The sequence below is a fragment of the Mesocricetus auratus genome, unplaced genomic scaffold, assembly GCF_017639785.1.
Source record: "Mesocricetus auratus isolate SY011 unplaced genomic scaffold, BCM_Maur_2.0 Super-Scaffold_100007, whole genome shotgun sequence".
In the NCBI taxonomy this organism is placed as follows: Eukaryota; Metazoa; Chordata; class Mammalia; order Rodentia; family Cricetidae; genus Mesocricetus; species Mesocricetus auratus.
The window spans coordinates 38,450,942-38,472,180 of record NW_024429191.1 but is presented as its reverse complement, the minus strand read 5'-3'; the positions used below and the strand labels follow the sequence as shown (position 1 = coordinate 38,472,180).

Below are 21,239 nucleotides of genomic sequence, written 5' to 3'. Positions count from 1 at the left end.
CACCACTGCCTGGCTATCTGAGTGTATCTTAGAGGGCTTCCCTGGGGAGATGACTCTTTATCTGGATCACGAGGGTCTTTCTGCTTTCCTCACTTTCTTTGAGGATTCAACATACAAGTAGTTGGTTGAATCCTAAGACTTACCTGAGGCCAGCGTTGTGGTGCATCTGTTTTACGAGCCAGGAAACTGAGGCAAAATGGGGAGCTCACCCTGGGGAGGCCCAGGGGTGAGAGGAGAAGGACCGGGAAGGCAGCAGAGCTCAGCAGTGCGACTGACTTGTTTCTGGCATGGCGGGAGCAGTGAGGGGGATAGGAACAAGGGTGGAGAGAAGAGACAGGCTGTCCCTGAGGCTAGCATCCCATCACATTTGTATTGCTGGGTGAGGGTAGGGGAGTTGCAGAGTGTTGACGATCTCCCCAGGAGGCTCTTGGACAAACTACCAGGCTGTCTAGGGACAAGCAGCCGCCACAGGTACTTGGTCCTGCCCTAGAGAACAGATAGCCACATCGGTTTTGGGGCCGAGGGCTGCACTGCCCACATTCCTCTGCCTACCTCACCTCCTGGACCCCATCTGTAGTATAGAGCCTAGGCTGTCTGGCTTTAGGATTCCATCCACTTTCTCCCAGCAGCACTGAAGGATTTCCTGCTGGAGAGCAGCCTGCACCCCTGCACTTGCACTGCCCTCTCTGCAGCCCCTCTCGGTGCTGCTTCCTCCTTTCACTCTATCCCCTCCACTCCCCAAAGCCCCATCCTCCCCCTCCTCTTGTACCCTCCCCCCTCTCTGGTTCTTGTTCTCTTCTCTTCCAGGGGATGAAGGAACCCTCCATGTGCCCCAAAAAGGGCTGGCTCCAGAAGCCCTTGTGCCCCCCACCCCCTGCCTGCCCGCTGGCCTCAAAGTAATCAATCTGATTGGATTAGGGTCAGGGCAACCCTAATCATGTCAAAGGTTACCCTAGGCTTTGTGGCAGGGACCACAGGGGTGCCTGGCCACCCCTGCCGAGGTGGCCTCTGTTGAACAGAGTTTAACATCTACCAGCCGGCCGTGAGTAAAAGAGTCAGCTTCTTGCATGCATGTATGTGAGATTGTGCACCCATGTGTTACATACAAATGTGTGCACATGCATTTTATATATGCATGTGTGCGTGAGTGTCTTAGGTGGGCATGTGCATTTGTGAATGTGTTTAGTGTGCATGTTAGTTAATATGTGTGCATGGGCATGTGTCCGTGTGCATCTGTGTGGATGTGCCTTACATATGTGTGTCAGTAGATGAATGTGTGTGCTATGTATAAATGTGTGCAGATGTGTGCATATGCCAGTGTGCACATACATTTGTGCACCTGTGTGTGCATGCATGTGTATTGCATGTATGTGTGTTGATGTGTGAATGGGAGTTACATGCAAATATACATATATGTGTGCTCACATGCATTATATATACACATGTAGGTGCCCAAGCATCTCTGGGTGGGTGTGTCCATGTACATTGTGCACGTGTTTGCACTGAGCATGCATGTGTGAATGGGGCCCTGTGTATGCACATGACAAAGTGTGTGCTCACACCTTACCCCTTACCATCCACCATTTAGCTGTCAGGCCTTAGTCCCAGGGTGCTACGCTGAGCCTGAGGAAGCTCCAGCCCCTGGATGCTGAGCTGGGTTCTAGATTGCTCTGCTCTTGTTCCTCCTGCCTTGGGTCAGGAAGCATTTGAAGAATTCTGACTACAGGATGACTATGAGCAGTTTATACGTCCCTTGGGGCAGGCCCCGGACTTGGAGGCAGGCCCTAGGTGACTCCTTGTCTTGACCTCTGGCAAGGTGAAATGGGTGGGATGGTTGCAGCAAAAGCTGGTCAGGGTGAGCCTGTCCAGAGGCAAGGTTCACAGGATGGAGGTCAATAAAACAGCTGGGCCGGCTAGGAGACTAGTGGGAGGTACGGAGGACATGGGGCCCGGAGTTCGGGAAGCAGGCTCTTGCACAACACGTGGCCTTGTAAGGACACAGATTCTTCTGGCAGAGTGGGACATTTGCATCTAGGACATAAAGGAGCATGGTATGGAGCCTGGAGCCCACAGCCATGGAAACTGGGGTCTCTATCTGCCTGCATACTGAGATGGCCATGCCTAGGGGTCCTCAGAAGTTCCTGGGTCTAAATGGCTCCATATGAAGGAAAGGCCTAACCTACCCGTGGTTGCATGCCTAGTGGGTGTGGTCTCCACTGGTAAGGGCTCCCGGGGCCTGCTTTGCCTGTACAGGCAACCCTTATTCACTGTGAAGCCTTCATTTGGACCTCACTGACCTGGACAGTGTCCCCAGCATGAGCCTCTTACCTTGTGTTGGGTCTGGTCCACCCCTCCCTCCTGAGATATACCTCCAGGATAGCCATACTCACAGCACATAGTGACTGGACTTCTGGAGTCACAACAAGTGACAGAGGAAGGCGCTTATGGACAGTAGACTCAGTGTCTGCTGGGTACTTAGGTCCCTGCCCATGGCCAACCCAGGGAGGAACTTAATTTCTTCCCAACTTACTCCCTGCTCTACTTGGGGTCTGAGCAGGGAATGGCAGCCTGGCCTCTTCCCCTCCCCCAGACAAGCCCCCTTCCTGATGACTGGCCTCAGCATCGTGGCCCCTCAGGGGGTGGTCCTCCACCTTTCTGTGTGCTCAGCCTATGGAAGGACCAGCTCCAATGGGGCCAGCCCGTGAGATACCCGGAGTCTAGGGCTCTGGAGGGACAGAAAGGGCAGCTTTTTAGGGAAGCAGAGTCCCCAAATCCAGGTTGCGACCCTTGAACCCCCCATCCGAAAGTGTAACCATTTACGATGCATTGGGGGTGGGGGCTCCCCTGGCTCTGGGGGCCTCTCCGGTATATCATTAACTCTCCGCTGTGGGAGGGGGGACCCCGGCCGACATCCCACTGAGCTCGGCTCGGAGCACAATGTCCCTGCGAGGACGACAAGATTAAGCACAAGGGAAAAGTGAAAATGCTGTTGGCGATTCACACGCCCTTCGGGGTGTTGAATTAAAGCGTCTGAAAGAGGATTTCCCCTCGCGCCCGACGGCGCGGCGGGCAGCGCATACTTCCAGGTTGCTATGACTGGCCGGCGATCGCCTAATCACCGGCCAGGGGGAAATTCATATAAAATATCGCTGGCCATTGTGGGGCTAACGCGGCGTGACAGTGTCGCACAAAGCTGGATTCATCAGCCCCAGCAGGTCAGCCAGGCGCCCGGCCGCGCGGGCCCGGGCGGTGTCAGGGGCCGCGGCCACGGTGGGGCTCCGGCGCATTCCGCTCTCAGGTGGCTCCGGGGCCTTTTGTGCCTCCGTGTGATTACCAAATGCCACCGCGACACCCCCTCCGGGCCGCCCGGCTCCTCGAGGCCAGGAAAAGGGCCTGGGGAAGGAGGGACGGTGGGCAGCCTCGGAGGGGAGGCGCCAGGGCGGGGTCTGGGGTTGCAAGCTACCAGCTGGGGCTGCACCGATCCTCCTGTCTGCCCTCAGCCTGCTGTGCTGAACGCTGGAGGGGGAAGGGGTGCCCACCCACCGAATGCTCTAGAAGCACTTTCAGACATCAGAATGGAAAGGATGGTTTGTCCTTCCTCGAGGTGACAGGAGATTGACACTCCCAAGCAAGGTGGTGCTCCCATACCTGCAGGGTCTTGCCAGTCTGAGCAATTATGGTTGTGTCATAGTTGGACTGTAAGGGACTTGGCCTTCTTTCTTCCCACCTGTGGGCAGCGGAGTGATCTCTCATTTGGAGTCTGGAAATTAAGGGGACGGGGCACCATCTGGAGGGAGATGCCTGACACACTCAGGCTAACCTTTCTGTGTGTCTTCGGAGGGGTGTGGCAGGCGTATGGTGCAGTGTGCAATAGGTAATCCTAAAATTCCCTGGTTCTGGCTCTGTGCAGGGTAGGTTCAACAGGGGTAGCTAACTGGTCCCGGAACGTATATATTACATAACATAACATACTATCCTAAACATATAAGCACCAAACTTTGGTGCACCCAATTTCATAAAAAAAATTTACTACTTGATTTAAGACACAGATTAACATGAAACCACTAATAGTAGGTGCTTTCAATAAACATACACACGCACAGAGGATGACTTTAAGCTGGTCCTACTGCTTCCACCTTCCAAATGCTGGGATTAAGAATATACCACCATTGGGGTTTGGATAGATGACTCAGTGGTTAAGAGCACTGGCTGCTCTTCCAGAGGACCTAGGTTCAATTCCCAGCAGCCACGTGGCATCTGGGGCTACACCGATCCTCAGTAACTCCAGTTCTAGGGGACTCAACACCTCACGCAGACAAGCACCAATGTACATAACCCTAAAATAAGTAAAAATAAAATACCAAAAGAACATACCACCATGCTCTGCTCATCCCCGGCTCTTGAGAGCAAACATCTTGTGTGTTACTCACTTGGCATGTCCAGTTCTGAGCCTAGTGCCTAGCTCTTCGTGGACTCTCATATTCTGAATAGTTGGGTAGATGGATGGTAGGTGGCTGGAGGGACAGAGGAGAATGGATGGGTGAAAAGATGGTTGGATAGTAGGTGGATAATGAGTATATGATAGGTAGATAGCAGGCAGATGACAGAATGGATGGCATTTGGTGGAGGATGGATGAATGATAAATAATGAAGCAGATGAATGGAAATGAAGCCTAGATAAGTGATACTTTGCTTAAACCCAGTAAAACCACAGCAAGGCTAGCCTCTGGGATTGTTTCTGGAGAATTCACTCCCCACCTCCCAGGATCTGACTGAAGAGACACTGGCCTCAATTCATAATCCTCCCACCTCAGCCTTCCTGATGCTGGGATTATGGGCATGAGCTATGACACCTGCCTTCGAATTTGCTTCCCCTTTTCTTCACCTTTACCTGTACCTGATGGACAGGCAGTCTTGGGTCTGAAGATCTCACCTCTGTCCCACAGGCAGCAGTTGTCTGTAGGAGTCCTGGGCTCAGTAGCCCATGGGAACCCACCTCTTCTTCATCTGACATCTAACACCCGTTTGAAACCAGGCATCTGGCTACTGCCTGGACTGATTCACTTGTTTTCCAGAGTGAGGTACACTTCCCTCACCTGGAAGTCTTCACCTTTTTGCTGATCACCTCTGCTGAGTCAACAGAAACGGAAGCCTCTAACAGGTGTTGCCGTGACAGAATACTTTGCTGGGGTGACTAAGCTGCTGCGTCTTCCCCCAGGGGTCTTGGGAGAGCCCTATTCCCATCTCTGCAAGGGAGATAGCTCTGGGACAGTGGTTCATTCTCAATGCTTGTTCTAAAACCCTATGGGAATCTGATGAAAGCAATGGATTTCCTATCTGAGAGAATGTGGCTGTTCCCAAGATCCTTGGAAGTATATGAATCTTGAGTCTTGCCCATACCTCCTGGGTAAAACCAATCTTGCTGGATTAATATCCTTGACATCGTAGGACATCCCCTGAGCATTCTGGAACCTTTTTTCTGGGTATACTGCAGACATGTTCTTGATTATTATTAAATACCTGAAGCATAGAGAAGCATTGCAGGAGTGGTATAGAAATCTCAGGTCCCCTCACGCAGCCTTCCATACTGCTGTGGTACAAGGTCATACCGAATCCATCAAAACTGTGATCTTGGGGCTGGAGAGATGGCTCAGAGGTTAAGAGCACTGACTACTCCTCCAGAGGACCCGAGTTCAATTCCCAGCAACCACATGGTGGCTCACAACCATCTGTAATGAGATCTGGCACCCTCTTCTGGGATGCAGATATGAATGCAGGCAGAATACTGTATACATAATAAATAAATCTTTAAAAAAAAAAACGTGATCTTGTTAGGCGGTAGTAGCGCACACCTTTAATCCCAGCACTGGAGAGGCAGAGGCAGACAGATCCCTGTGAGTCTGAGGACAGCCTGGTGTACAGAGTGAGTTCCAGGACAGCTAGGAATACATGAAGAAACATTGTCTTGAAAAAAAAAAACAAAGCAAAGTGCAAAAAAAACCCAAAAAAACAAAAAAACCCTGAAAGCCAAAGCCAACCTGACTTGGATGACCCACTTTTGTCTCCATGTCCCTTGAACTCCACTATCCTTCCCTTCTTTGCTGCCAAGATCACCATTTTGTATGAAGGACCTTAATCTGGCTTTAGCAGTTGTCTCCAAACCATGAAGTGCAAATTATACATTTATAGCAAGAAAATCTTGGAAACAATGCAGTCCTTCTTGGGAGGCAGATGGTATCTACTCACTGCTAGGAATGTAAACTCCATTCCTTGCTGAAATTAAGATGGTGTCTACCAGATGGGTGTGGTGGTTCACTTCTGTAATCCAAGTGCATAAAAGGGAGGCAGGAGGATCACACGTTTGAGGCCAGTCTGGGCTATGAAAACCTGTATCCAAAAAAACAAGAAACAAGGTATGTGCCAGATTTCTCCAACACAGAGTCAAACATTTCCCCTCATAATTAACTGACCAGTATCTTGGGTGGGGGAGGGGCTGCTGAGAACCTTCCCTGCAGCTTTCATTCGGCCTTCTTTTACCATAATGTACCAATTCCCATCCATCTGGCCTGCGGGCTTGCAGCCTGCAGTTCCTCTTGGGCTCCTTGAATGGAGTTTCTGGACCGATCTGTAGAGGCTTCTGGTCTTAATTTCTTCCCCAGTCAATTGAAAGTCAGCTCCAGAACCTGCCTTGCCCTGCCTTGACTTGATCAGGAGCCTCTCCTCCTCATTTGACACCAGGGGAAACTGAGGCTCAATGAAAAGGGAGCACTTTCCAGCTTGCTGGTGACAGAGCTGACCAAGAATGAGCTATTGTCCATTTCAAGTTTAAGCTCTGTGCTGCTCTGTCGTCTCCTGAGTGCCCTTCCCCTCAAGTGTGTCTACCTGCTCCAGGCTGTTTACTTGGGTCCTGATAAGCAGGGAGCCTGAAGCCCTTGTTCTGGGCAGGGCAAGGGCAAGGCCCAAAGTGCTGGCCCCCTTATCTTTTAAAGCCAAGAAGGGAGGGGGAGGGGCATTTGGGTGACACTTGGGCCGTATAAGGTAACCCAGAGTTGCCTCCAGACTTGGAATGTGTGGGTGCAGACAGAGGGATTCTGAGTCACACCCAGGAGGAGGTAGCTCTAGGCCCCTGGCCCAGACTCAGGCTCTGTGCAGAAAGACAGAGGAGGCCAAAGACTTAGAGGCACCAGGAAGAGCGACTTGGCTCCTTCAGAGATAAAATAGGAGCTGGAGATGAAGCTCAGTTGGTAGTCTTTGCCTAGCACGGACAAATCCCCAGGTTCCATTTCCAGCACCACTTAAAACTAGGTGTGGTAGCACACAGCTGTAATTCCAGCACCTGGTAGAGCTCAGGGTCATCCTAGGCTACACAGTAAGCTGCAGGCAAGCAAGTCCCTGCCTAAAAAAAGAAATAGAAAAAATAAGGCTAGGGCTTTGCTAAGTGGACGGCAGGAGGGCAGGTGGGTGTGTCTAGTGGGGCTGGTGCTTACCCACGGGCACCTCGGCCCTAGGTCATCCCTGGGTTGCACGCTTGTACTGGGAAAGGAAAGCAGGATGGAAGGCTTTTCAAGAATGCTGGGGCTGGCTGGGTGTTGGTGGCGAACGCCTTTAACCCCAGCACTCGGGAGGCAGAGGCAGGCTGATCTCTGTGAATTCGAGGTCACTCTGGTCTACAAAGTGAGTTCCAGGACAGCCAGAGCTGTTACACAGAGAACTGTCCTGAAAACTACACCCCTCCCCCCGAAAAAAATACTGGGAAAGAGTGAAGAGTCTATTCTGGTTCCATTCAAGAACACACATTGCAGTAGGGTCTCAGCTGGGGTCCGCCTCCCCAGGGTAGACTTACCGCCCTTTACAGTCCAGGACTTCTGCCCTTTCCCCCAGTACGGATATCTAAGAGGTAGCCTGTGTTCTGGAATGGAAGTAAACAGTGGGCAAGATACAGATCCCACCCTTGGGGAGGCTCTGAGCTGGCAATTAATTCCAGCAGGCTGAACACCTGTTGAGGAATAGCCACAGCTGGCATTCCAGGGAGCCAGAAGCCACATGTTGGGTAGACAGTGCCCAGGACCTTGGTTGCCATGCTACAGAGCCGAACAGTGGCAGCCCGAACCTAGGGAAGAACAAGGCTGACTATGGCTAGAGGCCAGTGAGTGGCTGAGAAGAGGAACACAAGACTGGCAGTGAACAAGTTTTAAATAACTTCAGGAGGGCCGTATGTCACACTGGCAGTGGGCATGCAGCTAGGCAACTGTGTGCATGGCTAATGGAGGTAACTAAAGGCTGGGTGACAGTCCAAGTGATTCTGGTAGAAGATAGACTCTGTGTCCATCTTCTAGAATCCAGAGTGGCTGTTTCTGGCCAGCCAACTTCCTGTGGGAAGTAGTGGGAAGAGACTGGACTTCTACATGGCTATCCAGGCTCTGGCAGTGCCCCAGGTTGGGGACAGAGCAACTGTCTGGAGTCTGCAGGGCCATCCAGGGAGAGGCACGAGTCCATAGAGAGGGCCAACAGCTCCGTGAGGTCTTTGCCAGCCAGCAAGGGGTAACCATGACTCACACTGTGTTCTTAGTATGTCTCCCAGAATGACAGCTCCCTATGTGTGGAGGAGTTGAGGAGGCCACAACTCTCTGTGAAGAGTCTCATAATCCCAAGAGGTGATTGGGAGTTTCTGCCCAGGAGCTCAGTGACACCACCCCACTTGTAGTAGAGAGTCCCCAGCCCAAGAGATCCTGTGTATAGCTCCTCTTGCAGGCCTGTGGGGTATTCAGTCTGGAATGGTTTCTAGATAGGTTTGTAAAATCTTTGCTAGTCAGTGTGTCAGATGCATATCCTTATTGCTTGGAACGCCAGGTTTATCATGCAACAAGCACCAGGCACACCTGTTATCTGGTGACAGAGGAGAACATGCTTTATCTCTGTAAGGAACACTTATTCACGGTTGGGGGAGGTGCAAATTAATACAGCCATTATAGAAATCAGTTTGGGGATTCTCAAAAAATGAAAATTAGAACTACCATGTGACTCCACTTTTTCCCTCATGGACATAGAGAACTCCAAACTCTACCATAAGAATAGTTGCATCCCAAAAGTTTATTGCTGCTTAATCACTATAGCATAGAATTGCAATTAACCTAGTTGTCTATCAACAGATGAATGGATAATGAAATTTTTGTGTATATAAAAAATGGAATACTATTCACCTGTGATTTGTTTTCTGCCTTTTTAGTCAATATGATCTGATTGATCATTTCATGATCCATCCATGTGATTTGCCTGCTCAATCTGAGGCCTCTGGTCTAGACCTGCAGTGGATGCCTGCAGTCAGGATAATACCAAAGTCTAGACTGTTGTTTTTCCTGTATGTGCAGACCTGTGATAAAACTTCATATATGTTAGACACAGTGAGATTTAATGGCCAATCTAAACAGAACAGTTATATCAAAGCTTTGGTTAGGTTACATGGAACCTCATTGCTAAGAATCTCATTGCTAAGTTTTCTTTATGAGTTGCTTGTGTGTTTTGTAGCTGGATGATAACAAAACTGGTGTGAGTTTCTTCTCCTCCTCCTCCTGAGTTCCATGGGTATTTGTTCTTACTAGTCTTTATAGCTTCAGCATGTGGTTGCTCTTCACTTTTATTAAGTTGAGAACTTTCTCTTACTCTGTGGCTTTCCTTGGGCATATCCAGATGCCAGTTTTACCACTCTTGATTTCAGAGCCACCATTAGGTCAAACAAGAATGGCTTAGCCACAAGCATTATGACGTTGAAACTGCAACTGTCTGTCTGATCCCCAGACAACGACTGAGAGACTATCTGGATACTTTGCACAGTTAGGTATGTCTCAGGAAGGATCAGCACAGGACAGCCTGAAACTTCACCACACGGCTCAGAACATGCAATTTAAAAACTTATTTCTGGAATTTTCCTTGTGTATATGTGGTACTGGGGATAAAACTAGGGCCTCATGAATGCTAGATAAGCAACCTTCCACTAGCCATCTCTCTAGGCACCCAAATGTGACAAGCTAAGGTAACTGAAGCCTCTGGTAAGGGGGAGACCTGTATTGCCAAACTGACTCTCACATGGTGAACATTTTCCATGCGCCAATCTCCTTTGCAAGGCTGTCTTTTCTTCACAGCTTTACTAACCCTCACTCTCCTGACTGTCCCGTGTTTGCATGAGATAGCCCCTTATTGGTTTGCATTGCACCCTGAGTAGAGGTACTGGGCATCAGGCTGTGTACTTTCTGGATCCCTAGTGGGATTTATCAGAGTGGCTTACAGGCTGTGTTCTGGCTAGTACAATGACTGTCTTCTAACACAAAGTCCAAGAATCCAGTATTTGTCTGGTCTAAAAGGCTGTATGTCTCAGTGGGCCTTCAGTATACATCAGAATCCCAAAGAAGTAGGTTCTAATACCAGTGAAGGAATGGACTTACCAATGAGAGTGAGGGCAAGCAGGCAAAAAGCAAAGCAAAATGAATACTCAGAGACGTATATTAATTTAAAACTGTTGATCGGTGACTAGGGCTTCTTATTGGCCAGCTATGTTTTATTAACCCATTTCTATTAATCTAAGTATTTCCATACGGTCTCATCTTATTAGAGAACACTTTGTGCGACCTCTCTTCCTAGACTCTATATGACAACTCCTGTCTGCCTACACTTCCCAGAATTCTCCTCCTCTGGTAGCCCCGCCTATTCTTCCTTCCTGGTCACTAGCCACACAGTATTTTATTCATCAACCAATAAAAGAAACATATACACAGAAGACAACCCCATCAGGCAGGTGGATCTCTGTGCATTCTAGGACAGCTTGGTCTACACAGTGAGTTCCAGGACAGCCCAGGGTTGTGTAGGGACCTTGTCTTAAAAAAAAAAAGCCATACAGTGGTGGTACATGCCTTTTATCACAGCCCTCAGGAGGCAGAGGTAAGTGGATCTCTGAGTTCAAGGCCACCTGGTCTACAGAGCAAATTCCAGGGCAGGCAGCCAGAGCTACACAGAGGAACCCTGACTTGAAAAACAAAAAGAAAAAAAATCTCTCACAGGTGTACCCAGCAGCTTCAGTTTTGGTTTGGTTTGGTTTGGTTTTTGGTTTTTCGAGACCGGGTTTCTCTGTGTTGTTTTGGAGGCTATCCTGGAACTTGCTCTGTAGACCAGGCTGGTCTCAAACTCACAGAGGTCCGCCTGCCTCTGCCTCACAAGTGCTGGGATTAAAGGCATGCACCACCATTGCCTGGCTGGCAGCTTCAGCTTTAGTTAATTCCAGATCTAGTTAAGTAGACAACCAAGAAGAGCTGTCCTGGTTGGCCATGAACTCAAAGTAATCCTCCTGCCTCAGTCTTCCAAGTGCAGGCATTACAGGTGTGTAACAAGTTCTGCTCTAAAAATCTTTTATTACCTTTAATTGTTTATTTTTAATGTTATAGTGTTAAAGATCTAATTTTTCTTGTTTTTCTGAGACAGGGTCTCATATAGCCCAAGTAAGCCTTGAACTATCTGAGTTAGGGATGAGCCTGAAGCTCTGTTCTTTAGTTCCCACCTCTGGAGTGATTGGGATTCCACTACAGGTCCATGTGCCTTCACACACACACACACACACACACACACACACACACACACACACAGAGAGAGAGAGAGAGAGAGAGAGAGAGAGAGAGAGAGAGAGAGAGAGAGAGAGAGGTGCACACTTAAGGAAAACACTTGGAACACTGGTGATTATGGTCAATGTTCTTCAGAGAAGAGCCCTAGAAGCACAATGGTAAGGTACTGTGTGTACCAAGTCCTGTCTCAGCCCTGGTTTTTGATTCCTGTCTTTAGGACTGAAGCCCTCCTCATCTGACCTTCATAACCGCTATCTCCTTCCTCTGCAGCCACTCGGGAGTCAGCCTTTGTTCATGCCATTGCCTCTGCTGGAGTGGCCTTTGCAGTGACCCGCTCCTGTGCAGAGGGCTCAGCCGCCATCTGTGGGTGCAGTAGCCGCCTCCAGGGCTCCCCAGGCGAGGGCTGGAAGTGGGGCGGTTGTAGCGAGGACATTGAATTTGGCGGAATGGTGTCTCGGGAGTTTGCTGATGCCAGGGAGAACAGGCCAGATGCCCGCTCTGCCATGAACCGTCACAACAACGAGGCTGGGCGCCAGGTATGTACACAGAACCCTAGGGTTCCAAAAGCAAGAGCTGCTTGTTCACTGGGGTGCCCAGAGGGAGGAAGAGAGAAAGAGGAGGGGAGGGAGGGAGGGAAGGAGGGAGGGAATGATGAGAACACAAGAATCTGGAACAGAACAGGGATAACAGAGCATTGTTGAAGGTCCCTTCCTCTGGCTATACCTGGGTATAGCCTTTTATTTGCCTTCCTTTGGGTATCCCTGGTCTTCGGGGGCTGATGCTGAGATTTCAGAAGAAGGTGAAGGTCTGTACTTTCATACACAGACAAGCTTTACTGCAGCAGCTCACCCTCAAATATGCTTAGTGTCACCTCACACACAGAGCCCTGCTTCCTTCCCAGAGACGAGACTCCAGATGCGTAGAGTTCAGTGGTATATCAGAGCCGAGAACTGAGTCATCAACGGGAGAGGGACCTTACACCACCCAGGAATGTCTGTCATGAGCAACAGAGCCAACTATGGTGGTGAAAACAGAGACATTTATTCAAAGTGTATTTTACAGGCATTTAAAACCAGGAATGGTGGTACAGACCTGTAATCCCAACACTCAGTCACTACAAGGCAGGAGGATCAGACGTTCAAGGTTAGCTTCTATTACATAATGTTTGAGGCCAACCTTGTACAAGACCCTGTCTCCAAAAGCAAGCAAGCATTTCATAACTGTTGGCTCCTCTGCCAAGCTCCTGTGGCTAGGTACCTGCCTGTCCTTCACTGTAGCAGACATTTGGAAATGCCAAGCATGCCCAAGGACAAGCTGTCACAGTGAAACTTACTCTGTACATCATACTCTACCTATTCCTAAAGTTAAACACTAGCTCAAATCCACATATCCTTCAGACAAAGGATAGGATGGTCTCCTCTGGGGATCCCAGGTCTCCCAGAATAAATGGAGGGGGTTCCTAAAACATGGCAGTTGGATCACCTTATAGTGAGTGTTGTGATAATTGCCTCCCACCTGCAGGAATTTCCAGAAAGCAGCAGGGGTGGGGGTGAGCAGTGGTGCAGGTTTTTAATCTTAGCAGAGATGAGTGGGTCTCTGAGTTCTGAGGCCAGCCTGGCTTACATAGAGAGTTCCAGGCCAGCTGGGGCTACAAATCAAGACCCTGACTCTCCACCCCACCCTCCCCCTCAAAAAAAGAAAGAAAACACAAAAAGCAGAATTTTCAGGAATTATACAATAAAACAAACAAAAACCAAGAGTTTAACTAGATGTGATGATTCAGGTCAGCAATGACAGCACTTGGGAGGCTGAGGCAATAGGGTAATGAGTTTGAGCCTGTGCTATATTGTGAGTTTGAGGCTATATAGTGAGACCTTGTCTCAAAAAGCAAACAAATCTTTTTATTTAAAAAACAAACAGAATGTGCATAAAATAAGCACTGTAAGAAAAAAACAAACTGCCGGGTGGTGGTGGCACACGCCTTTAATCCCAGCACTCGGGAGGCAGAGGCAGGCGGATCTCTGTGAGTTCGAGGCGGGCTGGACCGATAGCCTCCAAAACAATACAGAGAACCCTGTCTCATAAAAACCAAAAAAAAAAAAAAAAAACTATCAGTGTCCTCGGAGAGATCACTGTCCCTGTGACATTGGAACAATATGTTAATTTTAAAAAGGAATGAGAAAGAGCTCTTAGAAATTAAAAATACTGGGCCTAAAAGATGACACAGTTAGCCAGACGTTGGTGGCACATGCCTTTAATCCCAGCACTTGAGAGACAGAGGCAAGCAGATCTCTGTGAGTTCGAGGCCAGCCTGGTCTACAGAGCGAGTTCCAGGATAGCCTCCAAAACAATACAGAGAAACCCGGTCTCATAAAAAAAAAAAAAAAAGACTAGTATTTGGGCCTTGGCACCTACATAGGGTGGCTCATAACTGGCTGTAACTCCAGCTCCAAGACACCTGCTACCCTCTTCTGACACCTGAACACACATGCAAGCAAACACACACATACACATTTTAACCTTTAAAAAATGGAGAAAGCCAACCAGGCAATAATGAGGCACACCTTTTTAGTTTCAGCACTTGGGAGGCAGAGGCAGGCGGATCTCTGTGAGTTCGAGGCCAGCCTAGTCTACAGAGTGAGTTCCAGAACAGACTCCAAAGCTACAGAGAAATCCTGTCTCGAAAAACAAAATGGGGAAGTTCAGAACCTGTAACCTAGAGAAACCCTCCAAGCTTCAAAGAGAATACCTCGTGTTCTTGCCAAGGATGGGGTATCAAAAGACATTATTGGAAACTAGAAGAAAATAGAGCAACACTTTGAGAATTCTGAGTGACAAAATGATTTTAAATTAATAATTTCATTCCCAGCTGCACTATGAAGGGGATAGTACAATAGAATAGATTGTGTTCAGACAGTACCATTTCACAAAATTTACCAGATGGCAAAAGGATGTCTTGAAGGTGAAATGAGAAAATATCTTTTGGGGGTTTTAATGTTTTTATTAAAGGTGTGTGTGTGTGTGTGTGTGTGTGTGTGTGTGTGTGTGTGTAGATGTGTGTTTCACAGTGTGTGTGTAGAAGTTAGGGGACAACTTCAAGAGTCGGTTTTCTCATGCCACCATGTAGTTCCCTGTCATGAAACGTGCAACTAACTTAGTGGCCAGACCTTTACCTGCTACCTCACCAGCCCTTTTTGGTTTTTGATGCAAACTTCATGTATTCCAAGCTGGCACTGAATTCTCTATGTAGCTAAGAATGACCGTCTTCCAAACTCCTGCTTCCACCTCCCATGTGCTGGGACTGGGGACACACACTACCACATTCAGTTTATGAGATGCTAGGGATCAAATCCAGGGCTTCATGCCCAGCATTCTAGGCAGATGCCATACCAACCAAGTTTCATCCCTAGCCCTGATGTTTGGACATCTCAAGAGGATGTTTGGAGATGAGAAAACACAGGGCTGACCTATGACAGGTGTGTTAATCACATAACAGAAAGTTGTATGGGAAAGAAAATGTCACCTTTGCATACGCCTGCTGACACAGCCAGTGCCATCAGCAGTGAGTATTGAAGGGAGAGATCATCCTATGGTGTTTAGGGCAGAAAACAGGGAGGGTGTAGGTGTGTAGTGAGAGGTGAGAGAGAGTAGTAAATTTCAACACTTCATGGTAAGAAAGCAACAGACAATACCTTCCATTCAAAAATGAAGAAGAAAGACAAGTGCCATGACAGCCCTGCTTACTGGAAGGCACTGTCTTGCATGGCCAGGAACTATGCCACACAGGTGAGCACTGGCCAGGATCCCTGCTTTAACCAGCAGGTCTCAGCTGCTATTGAGATATTTGGCCAAGTAAAACAAAAACAAGAGAGACAGAGAAAGGAGAGATGGAAAGAGTCTCTCTCAGAAGTCTGGCGGCAAAAGAGAGGAATGTGGGTATTAGGCAAGCTGGACAAGCCAGGCGGGGCGTTATTCTACCACGCCCATGGGCCAGTTCGATAGGAAGGATGAAGCAGCAGCTGAGAGTTAGATGAGGTGCAAGCAGATCTGAACCCAGAATGATTGAAGCCTTAAGCCGATGCTTTCTAATACAAATCCTTGCAAGCCGCACTCAGAGCTGCTTGGGTAGTTTAGCTTTCAGGTAGTTATATTGAAAGAATACCCAGTTAAATACACTTGGAGCCTTTTGAAAGAGTCTTACAGTGTAGCTCAGACTAGCCTCCAACTCTCAATTCACTTAGATTATAGTCATGTACCATCATGATGGGCTGGTCTTCCTCTATACAGGGGAATTATGGAGAGAGAGAGAGAGAGAGAGAGAGAGAGAGAGAGAGAGAGAGAGAGAGAGAGAGAGAGAGAGAGAGAGAGAGAGAGAGAGATTCCCAGATCCTAGACTCTTGACTTCTGCTTTCTGACAGGTGAACTATCACTTTTGGGAAGGTAGGGGCCAAGGAATACATGGAGATGGCCTGTGTCTCAGACTCTCAGACTTCTTCTGGTAGTTTTCCAGAGCAAGTGGGCAGCAGGCAAGGTCCTTGAGAGTGAAGCTTCTAACATAAGTTTCCTGACTCCATTTAAAATATTTTAACTACCATCATTATAGATCACACTTAAGGGCTGCAATGAGACCTTTCAATATGTGACTATAAAACATCATGATCAGATCAGGGTAGGAAGCGTTCCTATCACCTGAAAAATTATTTCAACCAGGCACTGTAGTGCATATCTGTAATTCCAGCACTTGGAGGCACAGGCAACATTGTCACAAGTTCAAGGCTAGCATGGGCTATGTACTAAGTGAGAAAGAAGTGTGTGCATAGTGAGAAAGAACCTGTCTCAAAATGAAAAAAATATTTTTCTGTTTGAACATTAAAAACCTCCCACATCATTTGAAGCAGTTCTTTGTCTGCTGTGGTGTTCCCTTTGTACTATAGACTATCAAGGGGTACATATTCTTCCCTTTCAACGAAGACCTCTTCAAGTTCTTAGCATCACCACCCTTGGGGCTGAGCATCCAGCATGAGAACCTGGACCACAGCCAGATCTAAACAGAAGCTACCCCCAGGGCCAGCTTGTTATTTCAGTAGCACAGTGGATGTTGAAATTATGAATGCAACATCCTGCATGCTTTTCTCAAGCTAAGGCTTAGAGACTCAGTGTGTGTGTTTGCACAGAAAGGAAAGACGCAAGGAGGTGTTGAAGTCTGGAGCAGAGACACAGGGAGTAACCCCTGTATGTAGTAGGGAGGGTCACTGGAGACTGTTCTGATGATTGTATGCCCCCTTGTCCCCACCCCTTTCCCTAAGGAAAGGGAGGCAGGATTCTTGAAGCACCTCTACCTCTTCCCCATGAGGAGGAGCAAGGTCTCTGTTGTCCATAGGGAAAACTTCTGTTCATCCAGGGCCCTGTGAGTATAAGGACCAGTCTAAGAGCCCCTGCTCTGTACTCCTAGTTTTTACACCAAGCCCATAGCTCTGGCCAGCTCCCCACATCTTCCCTCCAGCATCCTCACACTGCCTGAAGCTCCGTGCTTCCTGCACTCTGTCTCAAACACCCCTGGAAAGAGGATTAGCTGGGTCTATATAGAGAAAGCAGCTCCCAGGCCACTGAAGCCTTGGACCTGGCTGGGTCACCACAGGGAAGGTATGGCACTCGGTGCCATAGAGAGGAGTCTCAGGGGCTTTTTGGAGTAGGTGGGCTGAATGCAAAGAGCAGGCCCCCTGGTTGAGCCGCACCAGGAGTAGACACAGGCTTATGTGCTTGCCTCCTCAGGCCATCGCCAGTCACATGCACCTCAAGTGTAAATGCCACGGACTATCCGGCAGCTGCGAAGTGAAGACGTGCTGGTGGTCGCAGCCCGACTTCCGCACTGTCGGGGATTTCCTCAAAGACAAGTATGACAGCGCTTCCGAGATGGTGGTGGAGAAACACCGTGAGTCTCGTGGCTGGGTGGAGACCCTGAGGCCACGTTACACATACTTCAAGGTGCCCACAGAGCGCGACCTGGTCTACTACGAGGCCTCGCCCAACTTCTGTGAACCGAACCCTGAAACCGGCTCCTTCGGGACGCGCGACCGCACCTGCAACGTGAGCTCCCACGGCATAGACGGGTGTGACCTGCTCTGCTGCGGGCGCGGCCATAACGCGCGCACTGAGCGAAGAAGGGAGAAGTGCCACTGTGTTTTCCACTGGTGCTGCTACGTCAGTTGCCAGGAGTGCACACGCGTCTATGACGTACACACCTGCAAGTAGGAGGGTTCCTAACGGAGGAAGCAAGGTTCATATTTAGGGGCAGGGTTCCTACCTGGGGGCGGGGTTCCTACTTGAAGGGGTCTCATACCTGAGGATCCAGTTTCTACTTGAGGGTAGGGCTCCTGCCTGTGAGGGGCTCCTACCTAGAGACCCAGTTTCTGCCTTCAGCCGGAGCTCTTACTTGGGGTCTGGGTTCCTTTTTAGCGGAGAGGCTCCTGCCTGGGATTCGGGATTTCTACCCAGGATGGGGCTCTACCTAGGGGTGGAATTCCAATCTGGGACGGGGAGGGTTGGGCTCTTCCCTTGACCCTACAGGGTTCAAACCAGGACAGGTGAGCAACTCCTTAACTAGATGGGGTTCGTGGATGGGCGGGTGTCTCTCCTCCCAGAGGCCCTGCTCTAGATAGATTGAGAAGATGCTTCAGGATGGGCCCTACTAGGCTTGGGGATCCAGTGGGGGTGGGACTTCACCCTGAATTGGTGGAATGTCTGAGCAAGAAGAAAGGAAGGAGACCCTCTTCTGTTGGGGTGAGGCAAGGCATCACTAAGGACTCCTGGGACAGAGCTCCAGGGAAGGAGGAGCTCCTGAGTAAGCTTAGGCTCTGAGCAGGTGATTCAGCCACCATATGGCTCCTTTTCAGTCTCCGTGTACGGTTCCACCTGCAAGCCTCATCTGTGCATGGCAGGATCTCCTGGCAGAATGAGCCATGAAGAACTCAGGGGTGACGCCAGATCCTGCCCCCATGCCTGGAAACCCTTTTCCAAGCCCTGCACTCCTTCTGCCTGTGTGTTCCTATCCTCCTTACTAGATCTCTCCTGAGGAAGATTTGCAGTCCCCTCAGAGTTCAAGTGACCAAGTATGGAACAGAGCTCTATCCTGAGTAGAGAGGGTACTTGGGGTTGGGGCTGCTAGGAAGGATCCTAGAGCCTGGCATCTTCCCACCATCGCCTGTCTCTGCTCTGACATCCAACACTCAGATCTACTCGCAGGAAACCTTTCCAGCTCATCTGGTCAGTGATGTCCAGGACCCAAAGGTGCTCAGAGATACTGGCCTCACTTTGAGTTGTAGGAACTTCAGGGACATTAGGGCACAGACTGCAGAGACAAGGTGTCTCCTGGAGGCCCCCATGTTCAGGACTGATCCCCAGAACCTGCTGTTTAGGCAATGGTCACCAGATCTGTTGGCCACTAGCCTGTTCTCTTGAGTCTTGTCTGGCCTGGAAGAGAGACATTGCAGGCCATCTGCCACAAGAGCTTCCTGAATCACTGCTACTGTGAATTGTCCCCACCTCCAGGCAGGGGAGGGGATGTGGCCACATAGGAGTGTGCCCCAAGAGCACCGAAGAGAGGCCACACATGGTGACTGTCTTCTGCACGGTGACTGTCTTCTGCCTGGAACTTTGCGTTTGGAGTTGTAATTTTATTTCCAATGCTGCTATATCCACCATCACTGGAACTGGACAAACGTGACTCTTTTCTTTTTTTCTTTCTATGAAAGAAATTATTTTAGTTTATAGGATGTTTGTTTCAAATAATGGGGAAAGTAAAAAAGAGAGAGAAAAAAACCCCCAAGTCTGTGGTTTGCACTAGATTTTCCCTTTTATTAACATGTCTGAGCCGCACATATTGATGGGGTTTGATATGGCGTTCTGTGCTGATCTACCAAGGGTAATTCACATTTCCCTGTCTTTATCATTTGTGGTGGGTCTGCACTATCTTGGTGACCTGAAGATGCCAGCTCAGGGACTGGGTCTCAGAACCAAGCAGAGGGCATCAGCAAGCCTCCAGGGAAGTCTGTGGGCCCAGACACTCCAAGAAGAAAGACTAGAAATAGCTAAGTCGGGAAAGGAGCTAGTCAACTGTAGCAACCTGTGGTATAGAGCAGATCTGAGAGCTCAGAGAGGTGCAGATGGGGTTTTAAGAAAGCTAGGGAGCCATCCAGTAAATAATTAGGATACTGTGGTAGCCCCAGTGAACAGATGAGGAGCTTGGGTCACTGGAGAAGAAGCTCGACCAAGACCCCTCACACATCAGCGACTTAGAAACATGGGACAAACCATCTCCCCATGAATCCAAAGTCACAGCTGATATCCCAAGATCACTGTATTCGGATATGGCAACCATTGGGATGTGAGGACAGTGGTCTGGCTTGCTGCTGGTGGCCTTTAAGTACAGGGTCAACTGAATCCTAGGAGCATTCTCAAGTCCTCAGATGGGGCTGGACACCAGAAACATCTCATATTCCCACCCAGAGAAGTCGTGCTCCCATTTGCCTTCACAAGGGGCCCAAAGCCTCAGCCAAGTCAGATAGGGTTAGTCATCCTGTCAGTGAGCCAAGTGATCAGGGGTGGGCTTTAGGGACACCATGGAAGTGAAGGCTGGAGGCCTCAAAACCACAGATCTCTCAAGGCCACAGCTCTGTCTAAGCAAGCTCTACCATGTCTCCGCTCCTTTTCCTGCTCCCCCATACCCGTCCCTACACTGTCCCATGTCTGGGTCCTGTCCTGATGTCCAGATACCAGAGCAATGGATGTCCTGAGAAAGCTGAAAGCAGCAGGTGCTACCTCTCAAAAACCCAAGTTGGCTGGGTGTGGTGGCGCATACCTTTAATCCCAGCCCTTGGGAGGCAGAGGCAGATGGATCTCTCTGAGTTCAAGGCCAGCCTGATTTACAAAGGGAGTTCCAGGACATAGAAGATGGTTACACAGAGAAACCCTGCCTCAAAAAAACCAAACCAAAACAAAACAAAACAAAAACCGGGGAAGAAAGTCTGTGGGGGTGAGAGGAGATATAGGCAGGGCCTTCCAGGCCCATTTGACCCAGCATTATAGCTGAATCTGTGAGGTTGGTCCATGTTGACCACTAAAAGCCAAGGCTGCTGCCCACATGCCACATGAACTTGTCCATAGCCTGGCAGCCCAACATTATGTCACATTGGCTGAAATTACACTCTGAATGTCATTTGCCAGAGCAGCCTGCCACTGGCTTTGTGGCAAGGCCTCTTAAGGAGGTCCTTAAGTCTTCAAAGTAGTCACAAGTAGTCCTAAGACCCTACTGGAATCTCCTGTATTCTTAAAGTGCATCGGGAAGGAGCCCCCATGTCATGTGCCTGGTCTGTATTGTACATGGCTCCCACTGCATGCCCCAGATACATCTTTGGTCCACATAACCTGCTAGCTAATCCTTGTGCTACTCTGTGAACTCACCCCTTCCAGGGCTCAGATTTAACCTGTAGGCTGCTGATCCATGGCCTGAGCCATCTTGGTCCACTGTGCTGAGAATACAGGCCCTCGTTGGTCACATTGTCATACCTAAACACCAAGGTACTCAGAGTCCCGGTAGGGTACAAAAGGAATAGCCAGCCTGGCCTGACAATATAG

General features: G+C 49.3%; 1 protein-coding gene across 2 annotated transcripts in view; it reads left to right on the top strand.

Moving 5' to 3' along the window:
* Wnt3a (Wnt family member 3A) overlaps positions 1-19,426 on the top strand; it is a 43,535-nt gene extending 24,109 nt beyond the window's left edge. The window contains exons 3-5 of one of the 2 annotated variants that reach the window (XM_040748733.1): positions 11,877-12,142; positions 17,379-17,883; positions 18,500-19,426. In XM_040748733.1, the coding sequence (XP_040604667.1) occupies positions 11,877-12,142; positions 17,379-17,858 (746 nt within the window). In that variant the 3' untranslated portion in view covers positions 17,859-17,883; positions 18,500-19,426. Of the gene's footprint in view, positions 1-11,876; positions 12,143-17,378 lie in introns of both variants that reach the window. The other variant, XM_005067699.4, reaches the window with a different exon arrangement.
* The last annotated feature ends 1,813 nt before the right edge of the window (positions 19,427-21,239 follow it).